The sequence below is a fragment of the Mus caroli genome, unplaced genomic scaffold (genome assembly GCF_978045245.1).
Source record: "Mus caroli unplaced genomic scaffold, Mus_caroli_1 scaffold_15, whole genome shotgun sequence".
In the NCBI taxonomy this organism is placed as follows: Eukaryota; Metazoa; Chordata; class Mammalia; order Rodentia; family Muridae; genus Mus; species Mus caroli.
The window spans coordinates 102,539,747-102,553,704 of NW_028227270.1; the positions used below are offsets into that span (position 1 = coordinate 102,539,747).

The 13,958-nt window shown below is 38.6% G+C and overlaps 1 protein-coding gene across 1 annotated transcript in view; it reads left to right on the forward strand.

The window, feature by feature from the left end:
• Positions 1-1,559: 1,559 nt before the first annotated feature.
• Positions 1,560-13,958, forward strand: part of Pou6f2 (POU class 6 homeobox 2) — a 507,949-nt gene continuing 495,550 nt past the window's right edge. The window contains exon 1 of the mRNA XM_021180807.2: positions 1,560-1,664. Coding sequence (XP_021036466.2) covers positions 1,560-1,664 — 105 coding nt within the window. The remainder of the gene's footprint in view (positions 1,665-13,958) is intronic.

The following is a 13,958-nucleotide window of genomic DNA, read 5'->3' on the forward strand; positions in this document are numbered from 1 at the left end:
CCCATCACTCTGCCTGTTTGCCTGGAGTGTACAGTGTGGTTCCCAGAGCCTACTACCGCCTCCCGCCCTCTTACCCTCCCTCCAGCCCACCCCCGGCCCGCCCTGCTTCCGCAGCCAGAAGGTTTCTGACAGAACAAGTTTGGCTCAGTCCCTGCAGGTTTCCTCCTTGGCTTAGCAGATGGTCCCCACAGCCTCCACCTCCCCTACACAATTCCAGGCAAGGCCTCATTTGAGGGTGACTGAGAAGCATCCTGCCAAATCGATGTTCCTGTCTCAAGTCTCAGGACAGAGGCTTCAGCACAGACCTAGAGAATTCTAATGGTGTTTAGTGACATCTTCCAATCTGCAGTTCTCAAGACTTGTGGCATGGTTCTTTCTGCTTGGGGATGCTGGTTGTGTGTGTGTGTGTGTGTGTGTGTGTGTGTGTGTTGCGAATTGTGTATTAACCATTTCTTTTATTTTTACCTCTGATCAAGTTTAACATTAGTTTTGAATCTTAAAAATAGCTCTCATTCTATAACAAAATCTTGGTGGTTTTCTTTTCTTTTCTTTCTTTCTTTTTATTTTTTGTTAAGTAAAATACATTAATTAATGATCTCTAATCGAAAAAGCAGACAAATAGAACCATTAGCTCACAAGTCACTAAATGAGTGGTGCCATTTGTGGTTTGGGTTTTTCTTATAGCAAGTGTGCACTATCTGTAGGGTTGTCTTCAAAGTGAGGTTCTTAATCCTGAGAGGGTTAAAAGCTACTTGGTTATTTTCATGTCTTATAATAGATGACCCACAATACACCAGCAATATGTCTTATAGTGTGTAGGGTCAAATAATTTTATTTAAATGGGGAAAAACTGGAAGTATTTGCCATTACGGTACCTCAGTTTGGATGAGATGCAAGTAACTCCTCCTCTAACCTTTAGGAAGACAAAACATTTAGTGAGTACTATTTACACACTTTGAATATTTTATATTTGACTATTCCTCACAGTTTACACAAATGATTGTATATCCATTGCCAATCAACAAATATCAGGGCATCACTGATACGTAATGGTTAATAGTTTAAAATTTTCTATAATGGTGACTTTATATATAACTACAGAGGTTACTGCATACCATCAAAAGGTCGTTTAGAAGTTTTAAAAATAAAATTACAAGGGATAGCTTAAGAGAAGTCCAGCAGTGAATTATAATTGTAAAAGTTTATGTCATAAAAGGACTGAATTGTCACATGAAATCATTATTTTTTGTTTTAAAACCTATTTCTAGAGCATTAAAAAAATCCTCACGTTTTTATTTTTTATATACCTTTAGCAGAAGATTACAGCTAACGTTTTGTCTTTGGTGAGTAGCTGTTTGTCTCACTTTATTTACTTGGTATTGGATATTTGTCAATGTCATTTCATATCTACAGAAAATTCTTACGCTCTATGGAGGTAGTGAATGTGTGTGCGCGTCTGCCGGAGGTCACATGACAGTCTCATCCTATTTGGTGGAGCAGCTTGACTTTTTTCCCCCTTGCTTTTGGTGATGGTTGTGAGTGCAGAAGTTGATTGACAGATGCATGCCAGAAACCCCCATTCTCCTTTTCAAAGACATCATATGATGGATTGCGATCTCCCAGCGCAGCAGGACACGGGGACCATGCAAGCTGTAATTGGTCAGGTATGGAGTCAGCCATTTCTCAACTCCCCCTTTTCCACAAGGGTCTCACCATATGATTCACATAATTCATATTTACTGTACCATCTTTCTATCTGTGTCTTCAGCTACCTGCCAGCGCAGCGCTGAAAGTGCGAAAGGCAAAAGGCACCCATTAAATCTGGCTAGGGAGGCTCAGCTGGAAACTTCAGTGTGATGCTCTTAAACAGAAACCAAAACAAAACCACCACCAAGAAATTCAAAGAGCGTGTCAAATTTATGACTTGGGCTGAATATGAAAAACTTTCATTTTAAGCATTTATTTATTTTTTTCTGCTTAGATTGTGATCTCTGAAAGAAATAAAGTATGAGAAGAAAATAAAGTGCCATGCTTCCCAGGCAGTAGTTACAAATTTTTATTGTGCTGTTCAATGTTTTCACTTGGATTGTATTCTTCTATCTTCCTCTCTCTGTATGGAAAATACAAGTACACAAATACAAGTGCCTTTCTTTAGTCCTAGCCCTGGTGGTGTGTGACTGAGCCTGGCAAATGTAGTAGTAGCCATCGCCTCCTCTGCTGCAGAGGGGCAGGCTGCAAATTAAACACCGCCACAATCTGAAAGGTCCAGGTGGCCTGCCCGCGCTTCCTAATGCAATCCAGCACACCAGCTTTAATAAACAGCTCTATTTAGTTCCTCCTCTCTGTATCCAGGGAGGTGAACTGGTCTGGGGCTGCTGTGATGAAATGCCAGAAGAATCTCTCTCAGAGGCCTCACAAGCTGATTTTTAGAGCTTTGCTGTTCTGTCGTCTTTGTCTTCCAAATGGGTCAGTGAGTCCTGCTCTCTCTGTCTGGTGTTTTCTGTTAAATCGGTACTTTATGATTGTGCTTAAGTGTTCGGGTTGTAAGCTAAATGAGAGGAGGAAAGGTCATTGTCTTTTCATTTGCCTTCTGATAACTGAAGTGCTGAAAGGAAGGATGTGCCCTGCTGGAGGGAGCTTTTCTGTGATGGGGGTGGGGTGTGCAAAAAAAAAAAAATAGAGCAATATATACAGGTTTTTCTTTTAAATGTGCTGTTTGCTGAAATTTTCTCTAAGTTCTCTATGCTTGGTTAAGAATTGTTAACTTGTAAATCAGAATGTGGTTACGAATATTTATGAACTCTAAAAAGTTTTGGGGTTTTTGCACACTCTCCAGCCTGGGCAAGCTGGCAAGATGAGGACATGAAATGTGTTTCTGTATGTTAATTGCATCATAGTCAAATTCCTTCTTACTCTGTTTTCAACAAAATTAGAGCGAAGTACTTCAGGGGGCTAAAGGCATATGACTTACTAATACCAGTGTGGCTCGTAACACGTTTCTAGATGAAAATGTCAGATATATAATACCATATTTCCACAAGCTCACAGTATTTTAAAAGAAGTATATATTTTTTTCAATAGAAACAAAAACATTCTTTTAAACCTTTAAGTTGTTTTTTGTTCTGTTGGCATATTATAAAGTGAAGGCTGTATGCATAGATTTGTCAGGAGAAAATATGTAACTAATTTTATATACTGCCAATACCTGCTGCATTGCAAGTGTTTGCTGACAGAAGTATATCAATAGGAGCCCAGATACTTTTGTAGTGGCGAATTAAGTAAGAATCTGTTAAAGTAAGTTTCTGTATATGATTAAAATTTGAACCCATGACATCTGGCTTGACCTGTTTAATAAAAACTTTTCTGCAGTTGCATGTTCTATTTCTCCATGAAGTAGTTACTGCAGTTAGTACCAGGAGAAATTAGTGTGATTTCCTTCTGTATATGTTTGTGCTGAAAAAAATCGGAAGGAGTACTTTTAGTTTATTTCATTTTTTATTGGGAATTAATTATAAATGTGTATACTTTTAAAAGGCTCCATTTTGTACTATTAAAAACGAATCAGTGTGTATTTTACAAATACAAGACTTCTGATTTGCTGAGATTTAACTCCTTGCCTTTATTCCTTAGCTTTGTATCTTGTGTGTCCCCAGGAATTTCCTAAGGTCTACGTCCAGAAACTGCAAATCTAAAGGACTGGCTATGGATACTTTGTAAATAGTTGCAACCAAATAGCTGCATTTTATAACATTATTTTTCATAAATTATTTGTTTTAAAAAACTCATCCTTACTGTTAAGATAAAAATTGCAGAAGTGATTATTCTTAAGATTGTAAGAATTGCAATGCTCAAAGGCACACACTGGAATATTCAGTTTTTTCATTTGAAATTGAAGCAAAAATATCTAAAGAAAGGGGTAAATACCATAGAGTCTTTGATATATACTATGAAAGCCTAAATTTGATCTGTGTTTATAAAGACAAAAATAGAAGGGACCAACACTTGAAATGGATTGATTTTAACTATTAAGGTAAAATAAGAACATTTCTTCAAATGATTCCTTGTAACAATAAGGAAAAGAACATGAAAAAAATTACTACTTTGCAGTCCCTCATAGGCAGCAAGGTATGCTTTGTTTACAAGCCTTTGATTAAATGTCTTCTAATACCTATTCAGCAGGTGTGGACAATCCTGTCTGATAATGCAAATGTTTGCTTCTTCTGTTTAGAATACACACTGATGTATTTATTTTTGCCTCCCTCCTGTTTTGATTTTTGTTTCTAAATGGCGTTGGGTGGGAAAAACAAACAGGCAGCAGTGAGCTATGTTTTCTGCTCAAAATACCGGATGGTACTCATGGTTGTGGCCAGCTTTGCTTCGCTTTTCATTCAGTTCTCGGATCAAATATCTCTGGTCACTTGCACTGGAGGGAAGGGAAGAGCAGACCTGCCTGTGTTACTGGCCATGATGTAGCTTGGGAGAGTTCTGGCTCCACACAGATATTACTCATATGTGCCTCTCCCCCAGGGTTTTCCCTCCCTCAAGCAAGCAATTAAGCAGTCTAGACTTGGAAGAACAAGCTCCCTGCCTAGTATATCAACACCAAGAAACTTGATTCATTCATACGATTTTTAGAAATCAAATCAGATTTTTGATAGTAATTATCTGTAGCAAGCTCCCTCATTCCCAAAGCTGGATTGTTATCTTTCAGATGATTTCAAATAACTTCAAGCTCGGCAGTTGAAGGAGACTTTGATTACCGTTTATAAATAAAGGCTTAAATTCCCACCTCTTAAGGTCATTAAACGTTTACATCCTTTTTTTCTCGTTTGTAGACCTGTGATTTTGAGTGACAGATTAGCCCATCAGAATCTCAGCTGTTTTTATTGTTTTGTTTTTGCTTACCTCACAGAAACTGGTCACTATGCCCAATTCTCCTTCTGACACTTTGGTCCCCAGAGAAACTGATAGATCGACCACGCTGATGTGTAGCCCTGAGGGCTGGTCAGTACAAGTCTGTATGCTGATTAACAAATATTATCAATAGATGATATTAAATTATGCATTAAAAATAGATACAACAAAGTAGACTTCTTTTTTTTAAAGTGTTTATTACTCATATTTAAGAGTTTGCCAGTAATAAAGAAACAACTGGGTCACAGGTACAATTCCATAGGACATTGCTAGAATATAAAGGAATTAACACATGAACTGTTCAAAATTCTTGCAATATTGAAAGGCATTTGCAGTATTCCTTCTCTGGAAGACAGATCTCTTTTCAAGCAGGTTTATGAAGTTTGCAGTGTTTCACAGTTGTCCATTAGAAGCACGTGTGAATGGGGCTGAGATGCTGTTCTGACTGTGTCCTGCACTTGACTTGTGGCAACATCTTAAAGTGGGTGTTCTTTCACACTTACATTCTGGTGTTAAAACATGTTTTAAAAAGTCATGTTTTAGTATCAAAACAACTCAAATATAGATGTATTTACATCTTCTCTTGTTCCAGAAAACCATCTAGGTTTTCCAAGAACAGTGAGCTTACGTGAGGCACATCCAAGCTGCTGTGAAGGAGAATTTGCCTAGGGAGCAAGGCTCACCTAACTGTCTTACATGTGCAAATATGACTCCTATAGACTTTAGGAAAAGTCACATGGATCTGAGTGACATTTTTGAAACAGATATATTATTGCCCCAGTAAATGTATACATTTCAGGATATGAAATTATTATTGCTCACATTTAATTGAAAAAACACTTCCCATGGAGCTGTATAGATGGTTAGTATATTAGTAAAATACAACTTAATCAAAGATTCTTCTTCTGGAACAGAATGGTGCTAGATTCCCTGGTACTGAGCTTGTGCTAGGTCCTTCTTACAGATGTCAAATGTTTCAATAGATAGAAATTCAGAGGCCAGTCTAACATTGCTTAGGTGATTCTTGACTGCTATTATCAATTCTTACTGTCTTTTGAATATTTTAAAACCAAAGTGGGCATGTAAATTATGAAGCCGTTTTATTCGGGCAGTGATAATATGTGACAGGAGAATGTGAAAAGAAGTTTGCCTGTGTTGAGCTGCCTGTGAAATCCTGAGCACTAGCTGGAGGTCAGGGAAGAAAGATTTTGCCCGGCTTGCCTTGCTGTGGACATTGAATGTTGCCAGGCAGTGTAAAGCATCTTTCTCTCTTTGGTTTTATCAAAATTAGCTTTGAATGTTATCTGCAAATGTGGACAAACCACTCTTTTCAATTGCATTATGCTTCTTAAGCCTTTTGCTTTTTAATAACAGCAGGTCAAACAGAAAGTAAAGTTGGAAATAAAATGCAAAGATAAAAGGAACAGATCTACAGAAACAATTTGGGCAAAGGTAACTATTGGCTGTAAAATGGACATGAATAGAAACCATAAATTTAAAATTAATTTGCATTTATGCTAAACAACTGTATAGCTGTTCTAAATAGAAACTCAAGCCAGCATTCCTGCCCTCTTCCCTTCTGTCTTTCTCTTTGTTTCCTTTCTGTTCCCTTCTTTCCCCTTTACTTTCCTTCTACCTCTTTATAGCTTCAGTGTGTTCCAGTGAATTCAATGGCTGACTCATGTCTTGTTTCCCAAGCACACGGAAATGGCTCTATTGAGCTACATGATCTTGAGCTCTTCTGAGACTAGAGGAGAGATTTGTGCCACTCTGTCTCTACATGTCTCTTCTGAGTCTCACTTTCAGGAACGGATCTCAAGGAAGGCACAGTCTCAAGAAGAGTTCATTCCTCATCTCACATTTTCTTAATCTTCTAGTCCAGCAGTGTGAGTCAGTAAGGGTGAAAACTGCTTGGTTTTTACCTGATAACTTCACTTCCTGGGTTAACCTAAGCTCATGTTAATTTTATTTATTTTATGGATAAACGACTGTATTATTATTGCAGAACCAACATTTTATAGATTAAAAACCATATATAAATAACAATCGAAAGCACCTTTGGTTATTTATACTAATTTTTTTTCTAGATTTTCTTTAGATAATAAGATACCCTTTTCTTCTACCCAGCTGGTATTTGGAAATAGCTTTTGTTTTATCACTAGCTTTAAACACCCCTTGAGAGGAAGGACTCTTTCTTCACCAGCCAGCTTAGCAGGTGATCCTGGGTTCCCATTCTAGTCAACTGCAGCACCACTGTCTTTGGCAGTGCTTTTCTAATTAAAGGATCCACGGGCACAGATGGGGTGGATAGACAATGAACAGAATAATCTAAATGCCACCGATTGTGAGAGGTAGGTTGCTCCTGGGTGAAGGAGTACCCATGTAATTACCTGCTCTCCATTCCTGGAGTCAAAGATGCAAATAAATGAGCAAACACCTTTCATGAGAAGGCTAACTCACTCCAATGCTCTGGCATTGAACTCTCTTCACTCATTGTCATTGTCATATGCCTGTCATCCATTCTGTTCTTTTCCACTGCGATCCAGAATAGAGTAATGAGTAAGAAGTGAACAGTGAATCTTGGTGGGCTGCCTGGCAGAAATGACCCTGATATATATATCACAACTAGTTGATCTGACTTTGTCATTGAGATTATATAGTGAAAACAATCTAAGACAAATAAAATCCTTAAAGGAAGAAAGCTTCTTTTGTGTTGACATCATATACAAATTTCAGAAGTAAAGAACTCCTTTTTAGACATCCTTGGAGTGCTTTTCAAGAGTCTAACTGCTCTGAAGCTATATAGTAGTGACTTACCCCAGTATGTATTTCTAGGACTTAATTTTGTGTCAATGTTGCTTTTACATGAACATTTAGAAATTATTGTAAGAAGAAAACATTTGTCCAGCATTCAGAGCCTTCGATAAACAGGTACATTTTGAAAAGTTAAGATTTTGTAGCATTCACTGGGACTCAGGCAAACTCCCCTCAAGAGAACAAAGTACATCATTTATAGGCAGCTTAAGTTCCCTTTTAAGTAAAAGGGGGTTTCTTGCACAATTCACATCTATTTTCTTTTCTTTTTCTTTTTTCTTGCTGTTTTTCTTTAATAAAATGCCTTTTTTCTGAGAGAGAGAAACAAGGATTATATGGAAACAGAAGCATGGGTACCTGGAGCCTCAACGATACTGAAGATGTATGGGAAAAGAAATCTTAGATTTTCAGCCCCACTTCTCTAAAATTGGAGGCCAGCATAGGCAGGAGTGGGGAAAGACACAAAAAGCCAGCCCATGGCAGGCCACACTACTTTGACAGAGCTAGTTAATTTTGTAAGCCTTACATAATATGAGAACATGAGATTCTCTCAACCTGTCCTCCCAAAGGTCGAGAGTTGGGACAAATGTAAAATGCTGCTTAATGCGCGAGAGTCAAGCCAAGACCATCACACCAGTTTCACTTACTGTCAGTCTTGAAGATTCATCATCATGGTCTGGGCCAACCCTGGTCTCTGGGCTGAAACAATTTTATCCAGTTTAAAAAAAACAGAATGTTCCAGCTTGGATCTTATATCCTTAGGGTTACAATATTGAATTCTGAATTGGGAAACTTAATCTTGCAGCCAGATTTGACAAGATGCTAGTTGAATGGAAGGCACAAGTGATGATTGGGGGTGAAGTGCCCCAGGTCAAAATTTGGGAAAAAATAGGAGATTTTGTAGACATTTGGCTGCAATATAAAAACCCCAAGTTTGAAATTCCCTATTTTTTACAAATAGGAGGTATTCAAGAACTTAAAAGTAGCTTTCTGCTGCATTTATTTTTCTCAGTTTCAAAATGTTCTTTAGCAGCATGGACTTTTATCTATTCTTAGTGCATTTCTGATGCTGCTAACACAAAAGATGCCTAGAGTTATAGTTAAAGGTTATAAGAACAAAGGAAAACAACGCTTAAATTCAAAGCAATCATATTTGTTCTGTGGTAGAAAAGTTGATATTATTGTATTCAAAAGCTGAAACTCTGATTTCTTTATGGAAAACATTTTTGTTGTGAGAAACATAGTTAGATTTCCAATTACTAAATGTAAGAATTAGAACAGGTCAGTTTGGCAATCCAACTAACACACATACAAGGACGTATAAGCACAAATGAACACATACTTGTGCATACACACATAACTCCCACACTAAGGATTTTAGAAATATTTGATTATTTAACTTCTATTTATCTAAAGGTTTTTTAAAAGTATCTTTTAAATTTAATAAGTGGAAAAATGTGTAAGGTAGTTAGCGACAATACTCTGTTCAACTAAATTGTTGAGGAGAATGGAGACAGACCTTGCAAGTTTCCCAAGTTGAACTTTGAGTCTACTGGTTGCTACATAGTAAAAGATGATAATTGTACCATCCCCTCACAAAAGCAGGAGGCTTGTCTCACAATGCATTTCCATCCTGTAGCTATTTTCTATGAGTTCTAAAATGAACCTGGGATTGTTTTCTCTCTTGTAAAATCCCCCTAAATAGGAAGATGAACATGTAAAATTGAAAGAAGCCACATAGTGCATTTAGTAAATTATAAAATAAAACATTCTTTTGGGAAACAATTTTAATAAGGCAAAACAATATAAACTAGAAAGTAAAGTACCTCGTATTTCCCTTTTGCAAACTAATATTCATTAATAATTTCTTACCTATCTTTCCAGAATGTTTATGCAACCTGAGTAAACATATTTTATAGAACTCTGCAACTTACTGTATATATTTATAAGCATGTATTAAACATCAAATGTTGTTTAAAAATAGATCTACCCTTTTTTTTTAAAATGGCATCTCCTACTGCCTGGACTGTCCTCAAACTCCAATGTTCACATAGTCCTCTTGCCTCAGCCTCCTGAAAACCTGGGCTATAGGCTTGTGTCCTATGCCTGGCTCTCCATGAAACCCTTTTCTGTAGCATTTCCTTTTCTGGATGCCTCCAGCATTTAAGAGAAGCCTTTTTATTAACTAACCTAGACAGAGATGCTTCAGAACTTTCTGAGTGGGCTTTGCTTTGCGAATGAACTCATCCATGGCGCTCCCTCAGAGAGAACGTCTTAGTTATGGTTGCTACTCCTGGGATGAAACACCGGGACCAAAAGCAAGTCGATGTGGAAAAGGCTTACTTGGCTTACACGTCCACATAGCTGTCCACCATCAAAGGAAGTCAAGACAGGAACTCAAACAGGGCAGGAACCTAGAGGCAAGAGCTGATGCAGAGGACATGCAGGAATAATGCTTACTGGCTAGCTCCTCATGACTTGCTCAGTCTGCTTTCATATATATAATCCAGGGCCCCCAGCCCAAGAGTAGCCCCACTCACAATAGGCCAGGCATTTTCTCAACTGAGTTTTTTCCTTTTCAGTCTATTTATCAAGTTGACTTAAGACTAGCCAGAGCAACTGATCCCTTGTCAACTTGACATACAAATACACCCCTATTAAGCTACACCTTTCTTATTCATCTCCAAGATTTTACATTAAAAACATAAATAATTTTAAAGGTCTCACAGTCTTGACAGATTCAAACAGATTAAAATTTCACTCTCTTTAAAAATCCTCTTTTAAAAGTTCAAAGTCCTTCCATTGTGGGCTCCTACAATAATCAAAATTAAATTAAGTAACTTTGTCAGGAGGAAAAAACTAGTGCACAATCACAACTCGAATCAAGCACAACCAAACCCCAGCAGGATAAAGGACTCAGTGTCCAATGTCGGGGTTCGCTCATGATGTTGTGGACTCCTCCGGGGAGCACGGGTCACTTCTCCAGCTTTGCCCTCTGCAGCACACACTAGGCTCGGGCTGGCTCCACTCCATGCTACTGCTGTTCTTAAAAAGAGGGAGCACTCACTGAGAAAAAGCCTCCATGAGATTTGGCTATTAAAACATTTTCCTAACTAGTTATTGATGGGGGAGACTCAGCCCATTGTAGGTGGTGCCATTCCTGGGCTGGTAGTCCTGGGTACTATAAGAAGCAGGCCAGTAAGCAACACCCCTCCAAGGCCTCTGCATCAGCTCCTGCCTCGAGGTTCCTGCCCTGTTTGAGTTTCTGTCCCGACTTCCTTCAATGATAAACAGCTATGTGGAAGTGTAAGCCAAGTGAACCCTCTCCTCACCCAACTTGCTTTTGGTCACAGTGTTTCAGTGCAGTAATAGTAACCCTAGTACAGACAGATGATAAAGTGTAATGTTACAAATGAAAGGTAGACTAATGGCATTGGGAAAGATACTTGTCATTTAGACATAGAATACCAAAACCAACTAAGACAACAATAAAGATCATAATACTGTATGTAATGATAAAGAAGTAAGAACATGAGAGAATGATATTAAAAAAACAAATCTCAGTTGCATATCTTATGACTTTAAAACCAAGGCAGCAACCCAGCTACCTCATAGGCTTCACCTCACTGCTCCTTAGTAAGATAACAGACACGGATGTGTTTCCAGTGTTTTACACAGTTAATGTACATGGATTTCATTCCCTGGGCTCTGGGTTGTATAAGGAATCTAGCCAAGTATGAGTCTACGAGAGGACAACATGAGTGCTGATGTCCTATGTAATTTGGTTTTTTACCAGCTGGCCTCACCATCAAAAAAAAAAAAAAAAAAAGAAGAAGACGTGCAGTAACTGCAGATGCCTCCTGTGTTTCCATAATGGCTTTTGCACGTAACAATATGATATGCACACAGCACTCCTGAAGACAGTGGTTCGAAACCTTCTTAATGCTGCAACCCTTTAATAGAGTTCCCCATGTTGTGTTGACCTGCAATCAGAAAATTATTTTTGTTGCTACTTCATAACTGTAAGTTTACTACTGTTATGAGTCATAATGTAAATATTTCTGGCGATAGAGGATTAACATCTGTTCGCTGAAGAGATGAGTGAATGGCATGCTGGGTAGAGACTGATGCTAGGAGCCTTGTCTTTCACATGATGACACAAATTTCATTCCCTTTAAATGTTTTGCTTGAGCTGTTGCATATTTGTTGTCCACCGACTTTAGGTGCACTGGACTAATGTTTGCAAGTTGTTTTATTCCTGGCTAGGTTATTGCTATCTTAATTTAGTTATAAAAAGGACTGGATGGTGCATGCTAGCATGGATCAAGCACTTTTGTTCTGTCTGTGAATTGAGGGCTCTACACAGGGTGCCTTCAGCTCACTGTGGGAGATGGGGCAAGAGGAGGGGGAGGCATTAGCGCTGTCTACCTCAAGGGTGGCCAGAAGACTCTTCTTGAGAAACCCAGCTAGGAGGTGGCATGGGTAACCTAATTATTGAACACCATATGTCTTCAGACAGACCTTTTCTTATTGTCTTTTTTCAGTTCCAGTTCTCTACAAGAAATGTTGTATCATGCTAAGGTCAGGGTCAGCTTCCCTCTTCCAGCCCTGGCAGGAGGAAGACAACATTCAGCCTGACTGTTGGGATCCATAGCTGAATCTACATGAGCATATTCTCTAGCTTTACTGTGCCGCTTCTATAAACTGTAAAACCACCATGGGGGATGCAGAGACAGAGTGAGACGTGGTGCTCTCCCCAGTTTTGGAGAAGACCGGAAATAAATCTATTTTTTCCACTTTAAAAAAAAATGTACATGGATTCGTGCTCAGGAGATAATAGGGAATTTATGGTAATGGATGCTGGTTAAATTCCTGTTTTCTATAATTCATTTTGTATCAGATTAATCTTTCACATGACATACATTTAATGTACAGATGAGGAGAAGAATAAGCTAAAAATAATCAGAATTTTTCATGTCTGCTAACTTGGTGTTTTGATAAGGTAAGCAAAAATGTCTACTACTTGAACACTTAGGAGAATGTGCTAGAAGTCATGGTTTGCATTTCTTTTAGGATATCTGTGACTGTGGATCTTAATCGAATCACTCATGTATGAAGAGGAAAGTGAAGTGGGAGATAATGAAGTCTTCTGTTTCAGGGAAGATGGTGGTAGGGAGCTTCACATGACAGACCTTTCTGCAGAATATTCTGCACATTCATTTTCTGGAACTGCCCATCGGAGAAATGCACAGTATTTCTTCTGATGTTCTCTCCCAGATGTCAGGATAATTACCTTGGACTGCACACAACCACCTGTATCCACCACCTCCCGAACAGTTTGCTGCACCCCTTGCTCAGAACGTGCTCTCAAATAACAAGTCAGGGTATTGACTTTGACATTAGTACTCTCATTGGAGGCTACAGCTCTGAAGTCCACTTCCCATCTGGTGGAAGTAGAACTGAGCTCTGAGTGATTGAAACTCTCTTCTCATAGCTATAATTGCTAGTGGGTGGAAGGAAGGAGATTTGAACCCAGGTGTTCTTTCTGAAATTTCCTGGTTACTCTCTTAGTTCTTAACTCTGGCTGCCACTAAAACCACCAAGGGCAGGCTTTAAGCTCTATGGACTACATGCAAAGTCAAACCCAGACATTCCCACCTAGTTTCAATGAGCAGTGCTTCCATAATACTGGTGTACATTCTAAAGCTTTGCAAGGCTTGGGTGTGTGATTGTGTGTTTGCTTCACTTGGGTAAGTCTCTGTGTTCATTCACAAGCATTAAATAGTGAGTAAAGCTTTATAGGCAATGGCAATGCAAATTAGAGGCAATGAAGGTTGAATAATTCTATGTGTGTGTGTGTGTAAGAGAGAGAGAGAGAGAGAGAGAGAGAGAGAGAGAGAGAGAGAGAGAGAGTGTGTATCTTGTATCTTTCAGGGAATCTTATAAATTATATTGAATATATAAAATAACACTTAATAACATCTGTCATCCAGAAAAGGTCAAAGAGTGCTTCCCCCAGCACTTAGCTGCCTATAGCTCCAAGTCCAGAGGATCCAGTACCCTCTTCTGTCCCCTGTGAGGACCTGAAACAATATGGCATATACTCACATGGGCAGGTACACACACACACACACACACACACACACAAACACACACTTTAAAAAAAAAACAGCAGAGAGGGGCTAAATATTCAACTCCCTCAAATCAAGAGCACTAATGATAATTGGTGA